At 49.9% G+C, this 18,846-nt stretch overlaps 1 protein-coding gene across 1 annotated transcript in view; it reads left to right on the forward strand.

Annotated features, from left to right (window-relative positions):
- Positions 1-18,846, forward strand: part of LOC149339169 (uncharacterized) — a 234,439-nt gene that overhangs the window by 167,797 nt on the left and 47,796 nt on the right. The window contains exons 4-6 of the mRNA XM_089547976.1: positions 3,365-3,469; positions 8,401-8,484; positions 10,176-17,312. Coding sequence (XP_089404102.1) covers positions 3,365-3,469; positions 8,401-8,484; positions 10,176-17,312 — 7,326 coding nt within the window. The remainder of the gene's footprint in view (positions 1-3,364; positions 3,470-8,400; positions 8,485-10,175; positions 17,313-18,846) is intronic.

Below are 18,846 nucleotides of genomic sequence, written 5' to 3' on the forward strand. Positions count from 1 at the left end.
AAAGCCCTGCTCTTTACTGTCTACTGGACCAGGACATGTCGTTCTCCTCCCCATCTTCTCTCCATTGGCAAGGGAGAAATTCTGGCACTCGGTGTGACACGCATTCTTGAACAAATAGAGCTTCCGGGAAGCGAAATGTGCTGCCGAATATCCCGTGCTCTCAGTCGGAACGTAATTCTCGCTCCCATTCGATCAGCGCAAATCGGCTACAATGGGGTTATCGCTCGAGGCCCGTGTTGCATGCGCATACCGTACGTCTCGAAATGAAGAGAACAGCGGGGACTCTTCGTACGTCTCAATACAAGGGCCGGCATGTCAGTCCTTATGCAAATCAAAACTAAATAAAAAAACGAAAGCTAACAACGACGATGAGCTAAAGACAAGTCGGGGTATACAAGCGCTGTCGCGCATCTTGCGTTCAACGGCGTCCGAGAAAACCGAGCGGAATAATTTGCTCGGCGAAATCGCTTCCGGAACCGTTCGCGGGCTACTGTCGGTGACCGCCAGTCACTCACTCGCGCTGCGTTGACACGGTCGCACGGAACACGTTCATCTCACCGCCGATCGTCCACCGCGCGCACAAGTTGCTTGTTGGAGGCGGTCGCACAGCGCTTGCTGCTCGGCCAGCCCTAGCCCAACTCACCGCCTGTTGTGGATCACGCCAGCGATGGCGGACGTGGAGCAGCCGCATTAGTTCCGGGTTCGCGCCGCCGGAATCGCGGAAAAAAAGATGCCTCGCGCGGGCTGGTAGATGCAGCCCCTTTCAGGGCATCACGCTGTTTGGCCGTGTACTACGCCAAAGCTTGCCTCTTCTTTCTCTCGACCGCCTTCACGTTCTTTCTTTCTCTTATTTTTTTTATATCTTCCTCGTTTTCGACGCCTCACTATGAACCGTGGTTCCGCGCGAACGTCCTTCTCATCTCAACAAAAACCTGCTCTGCCAGAGACGCTGCTTTTCCGCTTTTATGTTTTTATACCTTCATTCTTTCCGCTTACAACACTTGCTCCGAGAGTACCATTCAGGACATTACTCACGTCATGACTCGAGAGTGAAAGAAGCAAGAGAACACAAGTCGGAAAGCAGAGGAGGGTCGTACTCGCGAGTCACGGCGCATTCATTCCACCTCAAAGTAGACTGTTCATAATCGTTGCGGAGCCCGTGCAGCTCGGACATGAGAGCGAGCCAGAGGTGCTTCTCATTCTTTATTTCCCCCTCTCCCGCTTACTTGGCCTCCGCGTCAGAGCGCGCGCACGCGACCCGACAGTGCCGCGGAGTCACGAAAAGGAATCCCAGTAATTGGACGAGCGGGAAAGAAAGAAGAGCAAGAAGAGCGCAGCAGCAGTGACAGCAGGAGGAGGCAGAAGAAAGAGCGAGGGAATCGCACAATGGAAAGCAAATCTGGCGACATCTCGCGTGCCCTTCCTCGGCATCTCACGGGCTCCGACAAAAGCGCCGCACACCGTGGTTGAGGCCGTTCTACTTTTCCCGACCGAAGCGGGGGCTGCGTCCCGTCTCCGCATACACACGGGGGCGCCCCAGGCTCATTCCCGTGGGAAGACAAAAGAGCGCCTCTCCCCCTACACTCTCCCCCCTTTCTCTCAGTGAGTTACGAAACGGGTCCACCGGCGAATTGTCGCCCGTGTCACTTTCTGTCCCTGGTATGTACACGCGTCGGCGTCGTCTCGGGTCACGGTATGCGGAACGAGCTCGACGTAGCCCGGGGATGGATCAATTACCTGTCACAAAGTGGCTTGTAGGTTTGAAGTTTCGCCGTACGAGCTTGCTGCCGCCGCGAGCCGTTCGTTCGCGTTCTCGCTGCCTTCACGGGAACTGGGGGGCTGAAATGATGGCTGCTTTCTCGGGCACTGCTGGCCCGTACTGGTTTTTGGCCGAGTGCTTCGCCCGTCTACGTTGAAGCGTTGTCACCTACCTGGGTCCTCTGCAGGGTTTTGCTGCCCTTTAGCGGTGAACTTGCAAACGAAGTATGTTTGCTCATTCAGGCCCGTCGTGGGTGGGGTAAATGCATTATGGGGCGTCCGAAAGGCGAACAAAGCGCTAAAAATAGAACGTCCCCACTGACCTTAAGCTGTGATGTTTGGCTGAAATATACAAAATGCGTGCTATGGGCGTCAGAATGTAATGCACGACTGCCGTGACTGTCAGGCAGGCTACAATTCACATTGGCTGAGAGAAAACGAAATGTGGTCAGCGCTGCAGTTTGATTTTTGGAGATTTTTAGCGCACGCTGTATCCTGCGTTTCGCACTCCGTACTTTGCGCTTTGTCAGTAATATGTATTATATATATATTGAAAAGAATGAGACAAAATTCACCACGTGCATGGAGTTAAAATAGTAAAGAAACGCTTCTCCAACGCATTTTGAGTTCATTAGGCACCAGAAAATGGTGAGCACGGTACGATTCCAAAGAAATGATTTTCGAGAAACATGAACGCTTATTTGGGCTCTGGTGGCGAAAGGCAATTTTGCAAAAGTAACTGCAAATGTTTAATGCTGAGCGCATTTTTGCGAACACCGGCTGAGGCGAAGAAATGTACCAGCTTCCTACAGCAGAACGCACTTTACGATACAACTGGCGGAAGGTGCTCTGAGGTTTGGTTTTTGCTGCGTGTCGTTTGAGGTAGTGAAAATTATTGGATAAATTTCAAACAGTGAAAACACCAACAGCTGAATGGACACAGTGCGCACACATTTTATCACATCCTCATATGACATCTGGTGCCAATCTACGTGAGTGTTACCGCTACACGATGCGGTAGAGCACTCATTGAGAAGCTGGTCCGCTAAGCTTTGAGTGTTGTCGTATGTACCCAAACAGTAAGCTTTGATTTGCAGCGTCATCTGTACACAAATCAAGGAAAAAACATCTGTAATCAAGACATTTGCCTGCTAACGCCGTAATAGGCTGATGTCAAGCCATGACTCAGCATTCCGTCGCTGGTCCGATGATTAGATTGCTATTAACCTTTCAATGTATATTTCACCATGCACCTTCAAGCATGGATAGTATATTTCTCCAGTTTGATGCCCTCTTCAGTTTGGAAATTTAGATGCTTATTAAGCTGGGGTGGTCAGGGCACTTTACGCCGTCACCCTTGAATCTCAGCTGTGACCATTCACTTAAGTGCCCTTAATTAAGCAGCCTTCGGAAGCAATTGAGAGCCGCCCTATAGTGGCAGCCTGCAAGTATCCAGCTGCAGGTCGTTTAGCTTCAATGGTTATAAAACTATCCCGTGTGGGATCAGTGCAAATTACCGATTGTGTTTTTACGGGTCCAGAGCGTTACCGCCTTCCATCCGGAAAATGGCAAACAACTAATAGTTTCTCTTTTTTTTATCTCGCAGTCTGCCAAAAGAACGAACACCGGTGTCGCTGCGGCTTCCCTCGCTGCATCAGCTCCGACCGAGTCGGCGATGGCGTCAGGGATTGCTTGGACGGCTCCGACGAAGGTGAGCGGAGCCCGGGTCGCCTTTCAACCTTTGAGAGAGAGTTTTGTAGCAAGAGCTACATTGGCCACGAAGTTGCGATTTCGCTGTGGCGGTGCACCGAGGAGGCACAGAGACCGACCTTGAGCCGTTGCCTAGCAACCGCCGCAGCTGTCGGACGCCGCGCGCTCGCCGCGCCATCTGGCATGACGTCACACCGCGCGCCTCGCCGCGGAGCCGCCGCCGCCGTTTAGTATGACGTCACACCGCTAGCCTCGTCGTTACGCTCGCCTCCGCTTTTGCTATGTATATCCTGGCACAGCCGAGCTAAGCCGCTGCCATTTTTTTTATCGACGCATGGAGAGACAATTGAGGATTGTGTGGCGCAGACCGAAACTTCGGAAACTGATCCGGTTGTTTAACGGTCAGCTGAAAGTGCCCAGTCGAAAAACATTACAGAGACGTTTCTATCGGCACAACAGATTTTCTGTAATGTGTTTGACCAATAACTTGTATTAACAAAAGGAATGTTGTAACAACAACAAAACTTTCTGTAGTTACTACAGAAAAGTACTACAAAACTACAGGCTACAAATCAGTACTGTAGAACAGAAAAATCTACAGTACTACAGAAAAATATTACAAAACAACGAAAGGCTATGTCCTTCAAACAGAAGAATCTGTCGTTTACACAGAACTACAAAATGTTTTGTAGTATTTTGAACACGGTTCTGCCGTTTTCTTCGACTGGGTGCTGTCTAGACGAGAGGTAACCGCCGAACAGTCGCAAGAGCAGACTTTATATCAACCCGCCAGTGCTTTGTTGCACACAAACAGAAATGATAGGTGGCGTGCAGATCGCTTAGCATGCTGCTCTGCGTACTGGCGCGGGGAATCAAGGGAAGAGACGGCGTTTACGTGAAAGTCTCGACGGGCCGCAATGTCTCGGTCGCGTTAAGCCTAAGTTATGTAGAATGCCGTGTCTTACAAATGTATCGCGTAGTTTTAACGGGACAATTTCTGCTTGAGCACGTGCGCGTTTGAGAAAGACGCCGCTGCATTACCGCTGAGCGTCACAGGAGAGCAAACAAGATTTTGTGGTTTTTTGAGATCCGCTTTCCCGCAGAAATATTCTGGCTTGAGCCATAGTTTAAATTACTATATGTCTACTGGCTGTCATGAAATAGATACATCCTTGAGTTCAACTATTGCTGGCATGTAAAAAGGAAAATAATTCCAGTTTCCGAAGGAGTATAAAGAATTGTACCCTGATGTAAGAACTGTGTACACAAAGAGCCATGACAGTTAAGAAAATGCGGGATGTGGGATGCGACTGCTCGGTACGCTGCCAGTGGCTAATGGTAATGGTACTGATGAAACGGGCAATGGACACGAGCAAGAAAACGGAAAATGAGAGTAAAAATATCAAAAACTGTTTTTGGATACGTTGAGGTTCAAGAAATAAATCATGAGGTACGTGATACTTTCAGAGCTGAAACGGGTAAGACGGCTCTGCGATATAGACTGCCGAGCGCGAAGACCCTTATTTGACCGAAATGCCGGAAAAAGATAGTTCCTTTGCAAGGAAGCAAGTTTATGCGGGCCCTATGCAGACAAAGTTGATGGGAATGGGCTTACAGTAATCGATGAACTAACCGGCCGGCTTGGTGAGGTGCCGGATAGGTTATTTCTAAAGAAGGAACGAACACCAAAACTGACATTTCTTCATTGAAGTTAGGATTCAAAGTATGTTTACTTGTTTTCGAGTACTAATATCTTCCTTGTCGTTATCCAGGCGAATTACGTGACTGTTCACACCTTGACCTTATAGTTTACGCCATATGGACTTTTCAAACACACACAGTTAGTTGCTTGACCTAACCCACCGCGAACAGTATCAGCTGTGTTTGAGCAATGAATACAGTTCTGTAGGTTAATGTTCACAGAACCTTGCTGAGGCAGGTATTTTATAGAATTTCGATACTTGGATAGATAGATACAGAGAGCGGGGAAAGGCAGGGAGGGATGTTAACCAGAAAGGTTTCCGGTTGGCTACCCTGCACTGGGGAAGGGAACGAAGGGATAACAGAAGGAAGAGAGAGCGAACGGGAGACACAGTCACAATCTGTCAATCGAGGCAGTCTCTCGCAAAAAACAAAACAGTGCCTTCTAAGCCTTGATGGCTGTCGAAAGCGCAGATAAAGTCAAGGAACAAGAGTACACGACGAGACAAGCTTGTTTTCAGCGCTTGTTTAGTCCTATTCTCTTGTCATTGAGCTTTAGAAATTCGCTATGCTGTGCTAACTATCCCAGCAGACAGCTTTGTTGAGACTGGTGTGTTTCACTGGGAAAAAAATGAGCTTTTACTTACCGCTTTCGTGATGACTACTGCGCCTCGGCATCTCGAACATTATCCAAAACAGAAGCATTTACCATAGCCTGTCTTAAAGGTGCACTGAAGAGGAATCTGAACTTGTCTTTTTGCCGCGGGAACTCGATCTACACGTTCCGAGCTTTCTTAAAAACTTCGATTTATTGCCCTGTGTGGCCGATTTCCGTAATTAAATCGAATTAACATCCGGAAGAACTCTAGTTTGGGCTAGTTGGTTCATGATTCAACAGGAAAACGGCGCAAAAGACGTGGACAAAAGAGACAAACACGACAGGACCAGCGCTGGTCCTGGTCCTGTCGTGTTTGTCTCTTTTGTCCACGTCTTTTGCGCCGTATTCCTGTGAACATCCGGCTCCCGCCTTTTTTTTAATTCTCCCTCGTACGGTGGGCGGAGTCGACCAACGCGTGGAGTGCCTTTCAGCCAGTCCCGTGGCGGCTTGCCGCTCTACCATCGGCGGAGTAATACGTAGTAGTCCGTAGTAGCAAATAGTCCGCGCGTATTTTTATTTCTGCGGGCTTATTTTGCGGCTATATTATCTGCTAATGAAACTATTTATTCATGGAAACCTAAAAAACGAAATAAAGCGAAAGCAAAGCCTCCACGGAGCTGGCTGAAAGGCACTTCACGCGTTGGTCGACTCCGCCCACCGTACGCGGAGAATTAAAAAAATAAAGGGGGAGCCGGACGTTAATTCGATTTAATTAGGGAAATCGGCCACAGAGGGCAATAAGTCGTGGTTTCTAAGAATGCTAGGAACGTGTAGATCGAGTTCCCGCGCCAAAAAGACAACTTCAGAATCCTCTTCAGTGCACCTTTAACGGGCAAAGAAGCCTGGCAACGCAATCGAAAATATTTCTCGTACATAGAGTTAGTTTCGTGATTCGCTTACGCCTCGGCTGTTGTATAACCGTCTGTCGCAAACTTCAAGCGCACATACACCGGTCAGTGAAAAGCTGAACCGACGTATGAACAGATTTTTGAGTCCTGCCTCTGCTTTCCTTTTCTCTCAACAGCAGAGAGACCGGTGAAGGCATAATGTGCGACTTATTTGTGCCATTTGCCACAGTCAGTCTTAACATAACCACTGCAGTCAGTCTTAGTGTAGTGCAGTAATCATACACACCAGTGAAGGTGTAAAGGACTCGCAGATTTCCAGCACACCGCTAGAAATAATTGCATTTTATTGAAGAAGTTACTTGCCTAGCTGTTATGAGAAAGAATGTGGATTAAGATGAGAAACCAGGGAGGCAAAATAAATCGGCTCCCCGCCGTGAGGAATCAAGCTCTATATTATCCTTACTTCTTAATCAAAACGGTTTCAATACGCGAATGGGCTCGACGAAGTTGTTCATGGTGACAGTAATCCCCTTCTCAGCAAGAGGAATTTTAGAATTTGGCGCTGTTGAGTTGTTCCTAAGAAGCGAGCAGACGTAGAAAACGTGAAACGTTTAGTCATCAGTGCACTGCAGAAAGTGGATGCAACTTGAATAATAATAAAAAAAAACTACATGTGCACTGCCCAATACAGTGAGCCAAAACAAATAGTAGGAAAAACTGCCCAATTCATTTTAGTTTGAATCGACCTTGGCATACTGTTACCATTGATGACTGCTCAGGACCATAGTGTACGCCCCAACAATAACCACCCCAGTGCTAGAGGCCATGTTTAATCCGGGGAAAAGGGCGTCTTGAAAAAAAAAAATGGACTCAAGGTTTCAAGCTGCAGATACTGCTCTTGGCTGCCGTCCTGTCTTAAAGGACAAAGTTGAAGGGTATCATGAATCGCGTATCAATTATGCAGGTACAACAGCTACTTGAAAGGAAAAGACACAAGAAAAGATTGCAGATGCAATAGAATTTGCACGCAATTTTCATTTTGAGAGCTCTTGCTGTCTGTACTGTCACGTCGACTAGCCATAGCGAAATTGAACCGTCGTACCTTTTAAGTATTATTTCACTTTCTCGCACATTTAGATGTTCAGAAACTTTGGAGATCTAAACACCGTTCTATTGCTCTTTAAAAGGAGTTACGATGTTTCACCCCCTTAAGGCCTTGGACCAGCCTGGCTCGCTATAACCCAAGTGTCATTTCTAGCTCTTGACGAGTCCAGCTGGTCGGGTGTATTTTGGGATTGTGTGTCCGGCTTACGGCGAGTAGGTCTCGTCCAAAGCATTTAATTTTCGTTCGCACACATATGGCAGCACGAGTACTAAGTGAACATTTTGGCCCATTTTCGAAACAAATAAAAAGTGCGCTTTAGGCGGTTAAGTGGCCTTACATAACCATTTAAGCATAGAGTTGAGAACAAAATCTCAAAAATAGTTTTTTTTTTCGCAAAGAAGCGAACTGGTGCTATGGGTTAGCATAGATGAATGAACAAATTTATCCCTGAAAGGAGGGACCCCCTCCCCGACTATTGCATGGGGAAAAGGGGAAAACGTTTGGGACTGTATATATACACGAGTGTTTGAGGGAGGCTTTGTCGTAGTGGCGATGAAGACAGAACCAGATGTGAGACGCACGTGTAGTCACACTCGCACATTGGCCGTTTTGGTTGGCAGACGAAGAGAAAGGCAAGGCCTACAAGTGCCCCAGCGACAGCTCCTTGCAGGACCTCATGGCCATGGAGCGGCGACGGCGTTCAGGTACGTGCGCTCTCTTCCATGTGCCGCTTTGTTTCGCCGTGTTCTGATTCCAGGCGCGTTGAAACGAAGGGAAATGCAGGGAGAATAAAAGAGCGAGCGGAGTGGGAATAAAAGAGGGAGACACCGTTCGTGCTACTCTTGAGCAATAGGGGAGGAGAAAGGGAAAAGAAACAAGCCTGGAAAATCTTTCGCACCTTGAAGTACTTGTTCGACTGCCCCGCTTTGTGGGTACCTGCAAAAGCAGCAACACTGAAAACAGTGGAATTCTTTGCTGTCGAGCGCAGTGAAATTGTGAGGTGGAATATATGATGTCAGCATATTTATCTCCAGTTACGCAGCCGTTCATGACGGCGGCCCTAGCAGGCAGTGTACTCTGTGTCAAGTGCTGCCATTCAAGGTAGTCACTCACAAACGTTTCTTAAGAGATTGAATTTTAACCGTGGCGTCGTTCAAGTGCTGCGCGCTTTTTTGTTGTTCCGTATTTCTCCTCTTCTATTGACTCTATGCCATCCGCGTTTGCTTGAGGGTTTGCTGCGGTCTGCGTGGTAGCGGGAAGGTCCCCCCGTCGATCGGAGTGCATTAACGGTCACCCTTTTCCCCCCAAGGAAAGAGACTCGGCATGTGTGCCTTGTACGCCGTTCCCCCCATTCACCCCCCCGTGGCCACTGAACCAACGTCCCCGAAATTAACCGCCGTAACACTACCATGGTCACAATGTGTGCGCCCCTGACATTAACCCAATGACTGCCCCGTTCCACCCGTCTTCGACGGCAAGTCCGCGCGGGAGCGCTACCCGAACTCGTTCAAGCGGGAAGCCTGGGAGCAGTCCTTCCGTATCAGCGCTATATCGCTGAACGAGAGAATACTGACGCCACGCACCCTGGGCTTGGGTTTCGCTTTCTGCCCTTTGATACAGCTTCGATGAACTCCCTTATAAAATCAATAAAAGGATCTTGTTTTCAAGAAAGGGCTTGAAGAGCCGGAATATGGCATTTGAATGGCCTGTAGCCAAGCCATCAAAGTCTTGGAGTTTATGACTAAGGACAACGCTGTTTAGATCTAAGTTTCGAGAAATTGGCCCGGTTTTATGGCTCATAGCGTCGAACTCAACAGTGCAACGAATATTGACACTAGAGATGCAGTCTTTTTCACTGCATCGCAGTAATGGTAACGTCGTCAATACTCCGTTTGATGATGAAATGAGCCAGATTAATTGGAAATTATAAAAGCGGGCAGTTTGGGGAGCTTCGCTGCAGTAATCTGATAAAGAAAATGACAAATTAGTTATATGTCATTGTCATATTGCCTTCATCAGACAGACTGCGAAACACTGAGAACGCTGACCCATCTCGGTTATTTTAATTTAGTAGACATACATGGAGACGACTTTTTTCTCCAGTCAGTTTGCATTAATCATGTTTTAAGAGTAATGCCATGCATCCTAGACATGAGGTATATAAAGCAACAGCAACCGCACAGCGCTTAATGTTTTACCAAGTGATCTTTCTTGCCGAGAGCACGTTCCTGGTAGCATAGCCAGCGTAGAAAGCAGTATCTGTTGCCGCTACTGAGAGAGTTATGAGATGGTCGCGTATGGTTCCTTTTTTCACGAACGTGCCGCGCGTGCTCGACACTGTCGGCAACGAAGGTCGCGGGGGCACTGACTAGTGCTGTGCTGTTTGTCTGGCCAGACTCTGAACGGAGGAGGAGTGCGCGACACTCGGGCCTAATGACATACACCGTGGGACTGGACCACCAGGCAGAAGCGGCAGAAGTGAGCGTGGCTCTGATCGAGCCCACGGGCGCCCTCGCCACTCTCACTCGCACCGAGGTCAACGGCGAACAAACCACACTGCACACGACTGAAATACGGCGAGAGTACGTCGAGGGCACGTACACTCAGATCTTGTCCACCCATTCCACAGTACTCGAGCTTGCGCCGTCCCTGAACGAAGTCGACGACTCCGCCCATCACGAGGGCAGGAGACAGCGGCCGCAGACGACACACGGTGTGCAAAGCTTTGGCTCTTTGAGTTCGGGAAAAGTATTTCAGACAGCCGTTAACGAGCTGTCCTCGACAGTGACGACAGAGATTCAGCCGACCAAGACAACCCAGGCTTCCCTGTTGAGCGCAGTGCCAGGCGCAAAGTCAACCACCGTTGTAGGCCTCAACATCAAGAGCGGCCAGATATCGGAGCTCAGTGAAGAGAGAGACAGCGAGGTACCAGTTATAACTGTCACAGGCACTGAAGGTCTGCTTGTGCAGGGAACAGGCTCCGAACACGTAACATACAAGGTTTTCACAGGAACGTACGTCAACACAGAGGGCCATGACGCAAAGACGTACATGTTCTTTTTTGGCAATAGACAGTTGCCCGTAGCTGCTACGCCTTCGCTTCCAGATGCGGCCACAAGGTCGGAAGAATTCGTCATCCGGTCAGGAAACCAGAAGGGCGTTGTCCTTGATATTTCGCACAAGATCGGAGTGCTCCTGCCCTCCCAGACTGTTCATTCCATCTCCCCGACGGAAGTACCCAGGTCAGATTACCTCCTTTTCGGCTCGGGCAGCGCAAATGGTGGTGAATCCATGACAGGTATGCTGATCGAAGGCTCCGAACCCATAACAATAGAGGGAATGACAGAATCCCAGATGTCGACATCCAGCACCATGCACGTGACTCTAAGCGCTATGCACACTGAGAACCACCGAGAAGGAAGCAGTTCGTCATCTCACAAAAAACCCACGCCGACACTGTACAGGCATGGGAAGAAGTTTGAGCCAACAGCTACGGGCCGAAGGGCTACCTCCATGGACGGAGCAACAATAATAACTGACAAGTTCTTCCTGCCTCAGCACCTGGGCCTTTACACTACGTCTCCGGTTTCAGGAGCGTCCAGGACAGCGGACGAGTTTCTAGAAGACGTCGACCATGACTATGACCCTCCGCCAACACAAGAAGAAGAACCTGTGGTGATGGTGAGGATGAGGCCTCCCCTGGACCACATTAACCTAGAGGCTCTCAGACATGAATTGCTGACGCCTACGCCGCTGAAGGACATCAGGCCAACAAAAACCGTCGGTTCGCATACACATCACGATGACTTCGCTGATGATGTGGGTGACATATTTGCTACGGACGCCTTAAATGGACCCTATAGACGCGGACAGCATGAAGACCAAAGCACATCCTCTAAGAAGACCAGAGTGACGCTGTTTGGTTTCGTAGACTTTACGACAACTATATCTGGCACAGAAGTCGTATTTCAGCCAGCGGCCACAGGTACTTCATTTGACTTTGGGAAGACTAGGCGCCCTCACGACGAGGACATTTACAACCCATTCAATATTCCTACACGAAAGCCACAGGCCACTTCTTCCTCAACAAAGCGAAAAGATAGTCTCTACGGAACGGCAACGAGAGAGTTTGTTTCTAAATTGTCGATGTTAACTTCTACATTTAAAGGTGGCGTAGAAATGCAGAGTACAATGTACACATCCACAATTCCAATGCTAGTCAATTCTCGCGTGCCGAAATACAATGACGACGAGTCGGGGAAAGATTTTCACTCTTTCGCTCCAGAGCCTGATATGAACATTCCGGAGAACTCAGAAGATTATCTTTATGACAGCCATGTTTTTGAAAATCTGATGCCTTCTTCGAGCTTCAGCCCCGAGGACCTTGAAACTCCCAACTTCTTGTCGTCGTACGCACCACCGCAGTCAAAGGAGCACCTTGTGGCGTCACCAATCTTCGGACCACCAAAAGAGAGCAGCTCTCTTCATCCGTCAGAAACAGTTATGGTGTCCATGATTGAAGGAACAAAAACGGAGAAGTATCCAGTAACTCCTACTCGACCATCTCTCTCAACGCCTAAGCCGAAAAGAAGGAAAACATACAAGACTGGTTTGGTCAGCTCCATAACAGGCACCGATATCAATGGAGACATGACTACTGAATGGACAACACTTATTATTGGCACTGTGATTAGCGGAAGGTACGCCCACGTAATTCAGAGCACATCGAGCATATTTTACACGCAGTCAAAGACAGAAGAGATGGAACAGGTTACAACACCTAAGGCTCCGCCGCCAGCACCAGGCCTTGTGCTTCCTAGCGACATCCAGATTGAGGGAGTGTCTGACCGAGCCGTAACAGAACAGGACATTCAAGAAGACACGGAGACGCCTGCTCCGGTAACGGAAGAGACGCCTCCCGCCGAAAGTGCTGAAGGAGCTCATGATTCCTTGGACGTGTATAGTATCACATCTAACTTCGCTATCCCACTCATCAACCAGTCACGGGTAATTGAAGATAGCTATGAAACGGCACTGCCTGGTCGAGATCAACCGTCAGTAGTGGACTTATCCGATGGCCTGCACGTTTCTACTCTAGTTCCATCAATCGAGCCGTCTTATGTTTCCCCATCGTCCACGTCCGAAGTCGCAGTTTTGACAGACGGGTTCATCCTCCCTAGCGTGCCGGATAGTGCAAAAGAATACGACTACGACCAGCAGACATCATCTGCGAACACGGAAGAAGAGAAGCCCAAGATCATCACCATGGGCTTCATATTGCCTGGAGCTGACCCCGCAAAGCAGTTTGAGGATGACCTTGTCCACACCGAAGAAGTGAGACTTCTAACTGACGGTTTTGTGCTGCCCGGTCACGATCTACCTTCCCAGCTTGGAGACGATCAAACTCAATCAACGCTGCAAGGAAGGATTATTGACAGCGTGGCGCCTTCACAACAGCAAGCAACGACAGTGACATCATACCCTATTACTCACTACTCCACATTCACCTACTATTCGACTATCCCAGGACCCAGTGGTAGCACCGTCAACAGCAGAGAAGTTACAACGTCTCAAGTGTTTGAAAATAATGAGGAATACGAAGAAGCTCGGAAACGTGGCTTCGAGACCATCGCTCCCGAGAAGTCAATGCTTCCGGTGGATCCTTCACAGACAGCGACACTGATGACCACTTATACCTACCACAGCACCTACACGTCTGATGGCTCAACCGTCGTTGCGGTCAGCGAGAAGACCATGTCTGATCTGCTTGCTCCTTCTGAACAAGATGGCAGCAGCGCGGAGATTTCTCCAACCGCCGTAAGAAATTCAGCCGTTACTCAGACGGATCATGAAATATCTACTCACCATTCCGATGCACCAAGCAGTGCATACGCACACATACAGGAACCGAGTGAAAGTCTTGAGCCTGATGTCACCAGCTCGACAAAAGCAACGCCACCATTGTCCTCAGAAGGAGCACCTACAACGTACTTCACGACCTACACATACCTTACTACGCTGTTCAAGGATGGCACGTCGAGTGTAACAAGCAGCCTGGAGACGGTTTCCAGCGTCGTTTTCGGCTCCTCAACTGATTCAGCAGGCCAGGAGCACGGCAGCGTCACGAACGTTGCTCCAACGCCAATGGTCCCTGTCACGACGTACTATACCACGTACACCTATTTCACGACGCTTCTGAAAGATGGAACTTCCACCGTTACCAGCCGGGAAGAGATTGTTTCGAATACAGTTCGTGGACAGGACATTGCTACCGCGGCAGACTCAAGTGTTTCAATACAGCCGACGAAGACAGATTTGCTGTCGACGGTATATACAACGTACACTTACTATACGACGTTTGTTCGTGGAGGAAGCACTACGATTCGAAACAGAACGCAGGTCGTGTCAAAGGTCAAGACTGTTTCTCAGCCAAGTACAACGGAACTCATCACAACTCCGGTCGTTTCCACGTACTACACTACGTACACCTATTTCACAACAGTCAACAGAGGAGGTACAAAGTCGGTGAAAAGCCGAGAAAGTGTAAAAACCAACATAATTACAAAATACCCCAAAACGCAAGCGCATGAGTCCACGCCACTGCCATCTATTACAACAAGCTACACTACGATTCTGTCACCTGTAACAGTCTACCGCGACGGAACACCCCGGGTGTCCTTCATATCCAGGACGTCAGCCATAGTGAAAACTCTCGATGGCTCTTTCACATCACCGTCTGCAGAACCCCCAGAACCGCCCATTCAAGCTACCCCGACGAGTAATGTGGACACCATGTTCACCACTTTCACGTATTATACGACCTTCTACGAAGACGGCGCACCAGTGATATCGAGCCGAGAAGAGACCGTGACAAACACAATGTCAGAGCCGGCGGAGACCCCTCGCCTTGAAGAAACTCAACGGGATCTTGAGAGCAGTACCATCGTTCGCACCTACTACACCACTTACACGTACTTCACCACTTTTGAGACTGACGGAAGTCCAACTGTAACCAGCAGAGAGGAGATCGTGACAAACTACGTGACAATGACGCCTCACGACATAATAACGGGCGTGACACCAACCAGCGTCTCTTTGGAAGCCCAGCCTACGGACACATCAACGACGGAGGAGACGCCTCCGTTGCTCAGCTCGCTTCCTGAAGGCATCGACCTGCGTGAGCTTCTTCGGAACGTCCCGGTGACACACTACACTACGTACACTTACTACACCACGTTGTACACAGACGGCAGCTCAGTGTTGTCAAGTAGGACGGAAGTTGTCTCGAATGTCGTGGGTCCTACTGCTGCTACAGCGGCTACGCTGCCAGCCGGCCTCCAGGTTGACGACACCAGCTCAGAGCCCCCAGCGTCGTCGAGCGTCTCAGCACAAGACCTAAATCCCGAAGGTTCTAGCAGCGCGTCCAGTGAGCCTCAGTCTGAAGTTGAATCTCAGGTTTTCTCTGATTCGAGCGTTCAGCACACTGCTACCACCCCGTTGAGCCCATCTTTGACAGCCAAGCTTGAATCAAGCTTTCACAAGGCCTCTTCAAAAACCCAGACTGCACCATTTAAGTTCAGGCTCAGGACACCACTTCTAAGAAGCCGACCAAGGCCTCCACCGCCATCAGGTGCACATATTGCTAGCGCTCTGGGTGCCCCTTTGATCGTCGTTCGAAACAAAAGGGAGGTGAAGCAAGACAACCTCGATGTCGCGGAGGCAAGAGGAGATGAAATATATGCGACGCCTGTCACCTACTATACGACCTTCACGTACTTCACCACATATCTAAAGCCGGATGGACGCACATCTGTTGCCAGCAATCTTCAAGTCATTTCTTCTGTTCATTATCCCACTCAGCGGATTGTGCCGACGCGAACAATTTTCCATGACCAGATCCATCGCACTGAGCCAGTACAAGTCTATCCGTCACATCAAGGCGTCACTGCTTGCATCCGGTGCCGATCTGATATCAAGACCGCTTACGTCACTCATACGGACTATATCACCGAGTTCGTCCGCGGAAGGCCAGTGACTTCAACGCGCTATGTAACTCTGACGAATTACGTGACCGTCACACCCGGACAAACGGTATACGAACACAGGCCTTCACAGATCGTTGCCGTTCCCGGTTGCCGCCATTGTCGACAGCAACCGCAGTATACTACTCACACCTACTACACTACTGTCCTCGTCGCAGGTCGACCGGTGACATCTACGCGCTATGATACCGTGACTAATTACGTCACAGTAACAGTCACTGAAGAACCTATACACCAGAGGTCAAGGCCAACGGTCATTCAGCAAGTTGTCCCTCATCGACCGGCAACAGCAATTGATACAATTTACACGACTTATACCTACTTTACGACTAGCGTGATTCACGGAAGGCCAACTGTACTCTCTAGATACGAGACGTTAACAAATTACGTTACAATGACTGCAAAAGATGACGCAATAGCCGGTCGCGCAATTCAACCCACGGGCGCCTATCGACCTGTGATCATCCGGCCCACGCCGGTCACAGATACGGTCTACACGACGTACACCTACTTCACGACACGGCTCATTCATGGACGACCGACTGTCGCTACGCGCTACGAGACGGTAACGGACTACGTAACTGTCACAGTAACCGAGCAAGACCGGATACGACCAACACAAGTCTATAGGCCTATTTACCCAACTCAACCTGGTTACGAGCCTCATCATACGGCCTACACTACTTACACTTATTTCACGACACACTACATAGGCGGCCGGCCTGTGGTAAATACTAGATACGAAACCGTCACCAACGTTGCCACTGTAACTTTGACTCAGCATGCTCCCCAAGATGTCGGAGCACGAATCAGGCCTACGGAGGCGGGGCCGTACAGAACGTACCACACAACGTACACCTATTTCACAACCAGATACGTTGACGGTTCAGCCATCGTGAACACGCGAAAGGAAACGGTGACGAACACGGTGCTTGGCGCCCTCTGCCGCACTTGCCCGGCGGGCTACGTGGAGGCACGCTCGTACGATGCTGGTCCGCACCACCAAACAGCAGCGATCACTCGCACGCTGGCTCCAGGGCCACAGATACAAGCGACGCCCACCACTTACTACACCACCTACACCCACTTCACCACCATCCTCGAAGCAGGGAAGCCTGTCATCCAGACCCGCTACGAAACATACACGGACATCGTCTCGGGCCTTGTGCTGCCGACTAGGGCACTTGTTGCGCCAGAGCCCAGCAAGCAAGACTACCAGCAAGCCCAGGTCCTGGCGACGATCGACAGCGTGCAAGAGCGAGTTCAAGAGCAACTTCCAGTCTTCCAGAAGATAGAACCGTCCAGACGTCGGCGCTCCTTTCTGAAGGCCACTGCCGCGCACGACACAGGGTCGGCGCAAGCCGAGTACGAACTGGGTGGAGGACGCGGAGAAACTGTGTCCCGAGTGCTTCGCCCCCGAGCCCAAAGAGGGCTCTCCGATGACGTTAATGCTCCCCAAGCTCGGCCCGGCAGAAAGATGCTGAGTCATGGTAAACACAGTTACTTTACGCTCCCTCTCACTTAATCTACTAAAACACTAAACCCACCCTTGGAAAACTCCGCTCAGCCGCTTCCTCTTTTAGCTTGCTAATCGCACGCAGCACCTCGAACCTGTGGCGTTTAACTATTGTACGTGTTTATCGCGCTTAGCGGTGTCGTTATCGTCCGTCTGGTTACCTTTTGGGGAGGCCTCTCTTTGACGCTTTAGTGTGTTTTACTAATGCTAACCGGTTTAGAGTGTTACTGTCTATTTTTCTTGGTTGGTAGTGTCTTTGACTGTTTACGCTTGTAACCCATGTGTGCGTTTTCAACCCTAAGCGCGTAATGTTGTGCATGCTGACATTTGGATTAGTGTCTCTAATGGGCAAGCACGGCAAACGTGCATATTATTTTCCCTGAGGCGACCAACGTCGCTATAACTGTCACGTTCTTTAGCCGTAAGGCGAGAGTAATCACAAGGCTGTGTACCATCCGACGAAGAACAATGGGACACTGTCGCACAACCAACGACCCCCTAACAACAACGAGATTAACGAGAAAGAGAGGATTACGACCGAAACAAACAAACAAAAAAATAAAACAGAGAGAGCGAGCGAGAGAGAACACAATCGCACAACCTTAGGGCTTGAACAAACGGAGTGAGCTTTGAGTGCCCCTTCCCTACTTGCCCTTTCCTTTCTGCTCATTCCGGCGGAACGAAGCTCGGACTTCCCTCTCGAACAGTGGACCCTCCTAACTGCAAGCAGCACCGTGTATGAGCGAGCCCTCTCGACGAGCAGCCGTCTCCGGGAACGTTCTTTGGAGTGGGTCAGAGAACTCAACGGATGGACGCTTGCGCGGGAACTCTCTACGCAGTGTCTCGCTGACGCAACGCAATGAAGGACGTCCCCCTCATTCGTCGTCGGCAAGATAGAGACTACGAAGATCCAAGATGTCAGTCTAGAGAGCCGACCGGAGGTCGCGAAACCTGCGGCCCTTATCGCCAGAAACCACTCCCCGACCCCACCTTCCACCCCTTCTGCCTCGCGCTATTTCCCCCTCCCCCCCCTTTTTTTGCCCGCTCTCTCTCCGACGGGCGTCAGCTTTGAACCAGATCCAGCGTGCACACAAACCAGCTTCTTTTTTTTTTTTCGAACTAAGGAGAAATGGCAGGGCAGACATAAGAGACCGATTTGCAACCAAAGTTGCGGTAGAAGAAACACTGCTCTCAGGGAGGCCTCTTCCAAATAGCTGGTGCCTCGGCCGTTCTGCTTGCAACGGACCGCGCTTGCACTTCGCGCACGGCTGGCAGAGCCGCCTTGCCCGAGCCTCTTTACGAGTGATCGCCGCTAATTGGCTTGCATTAACTCCCAAGTGGACAGCTTCCGCGCTCGGCGTATTTCGGCTGCTGGCATGGCTTGCAGCATGCAAATACGCTTGCGCTCTGCTGCAATTCGCACTGCCGCTTTGCTGTCGTGTTGTAGCAGCGTAGAGTGTTATAACATAGACTGTCGTAGATACGTATTTGACATAGCTCTTACATGA

The sequence above is a fragment of the Amblyomma mixtum genome, chromosome 6 (assembly GCF_055824585.1).
Source record: "Amblyomma mixtum isolate Tamu chromosome 6, ASM5582458v1, whole genome shotgun sequence".
In the NCBI taxonomy this organism is placed as follows: domain Eukaryota; kingdom Metazoa; phylum Arthropoda; class Arachnida; order Ixodida; family Ixodidae; genus Amblyomma; species Amblyomma mixtum.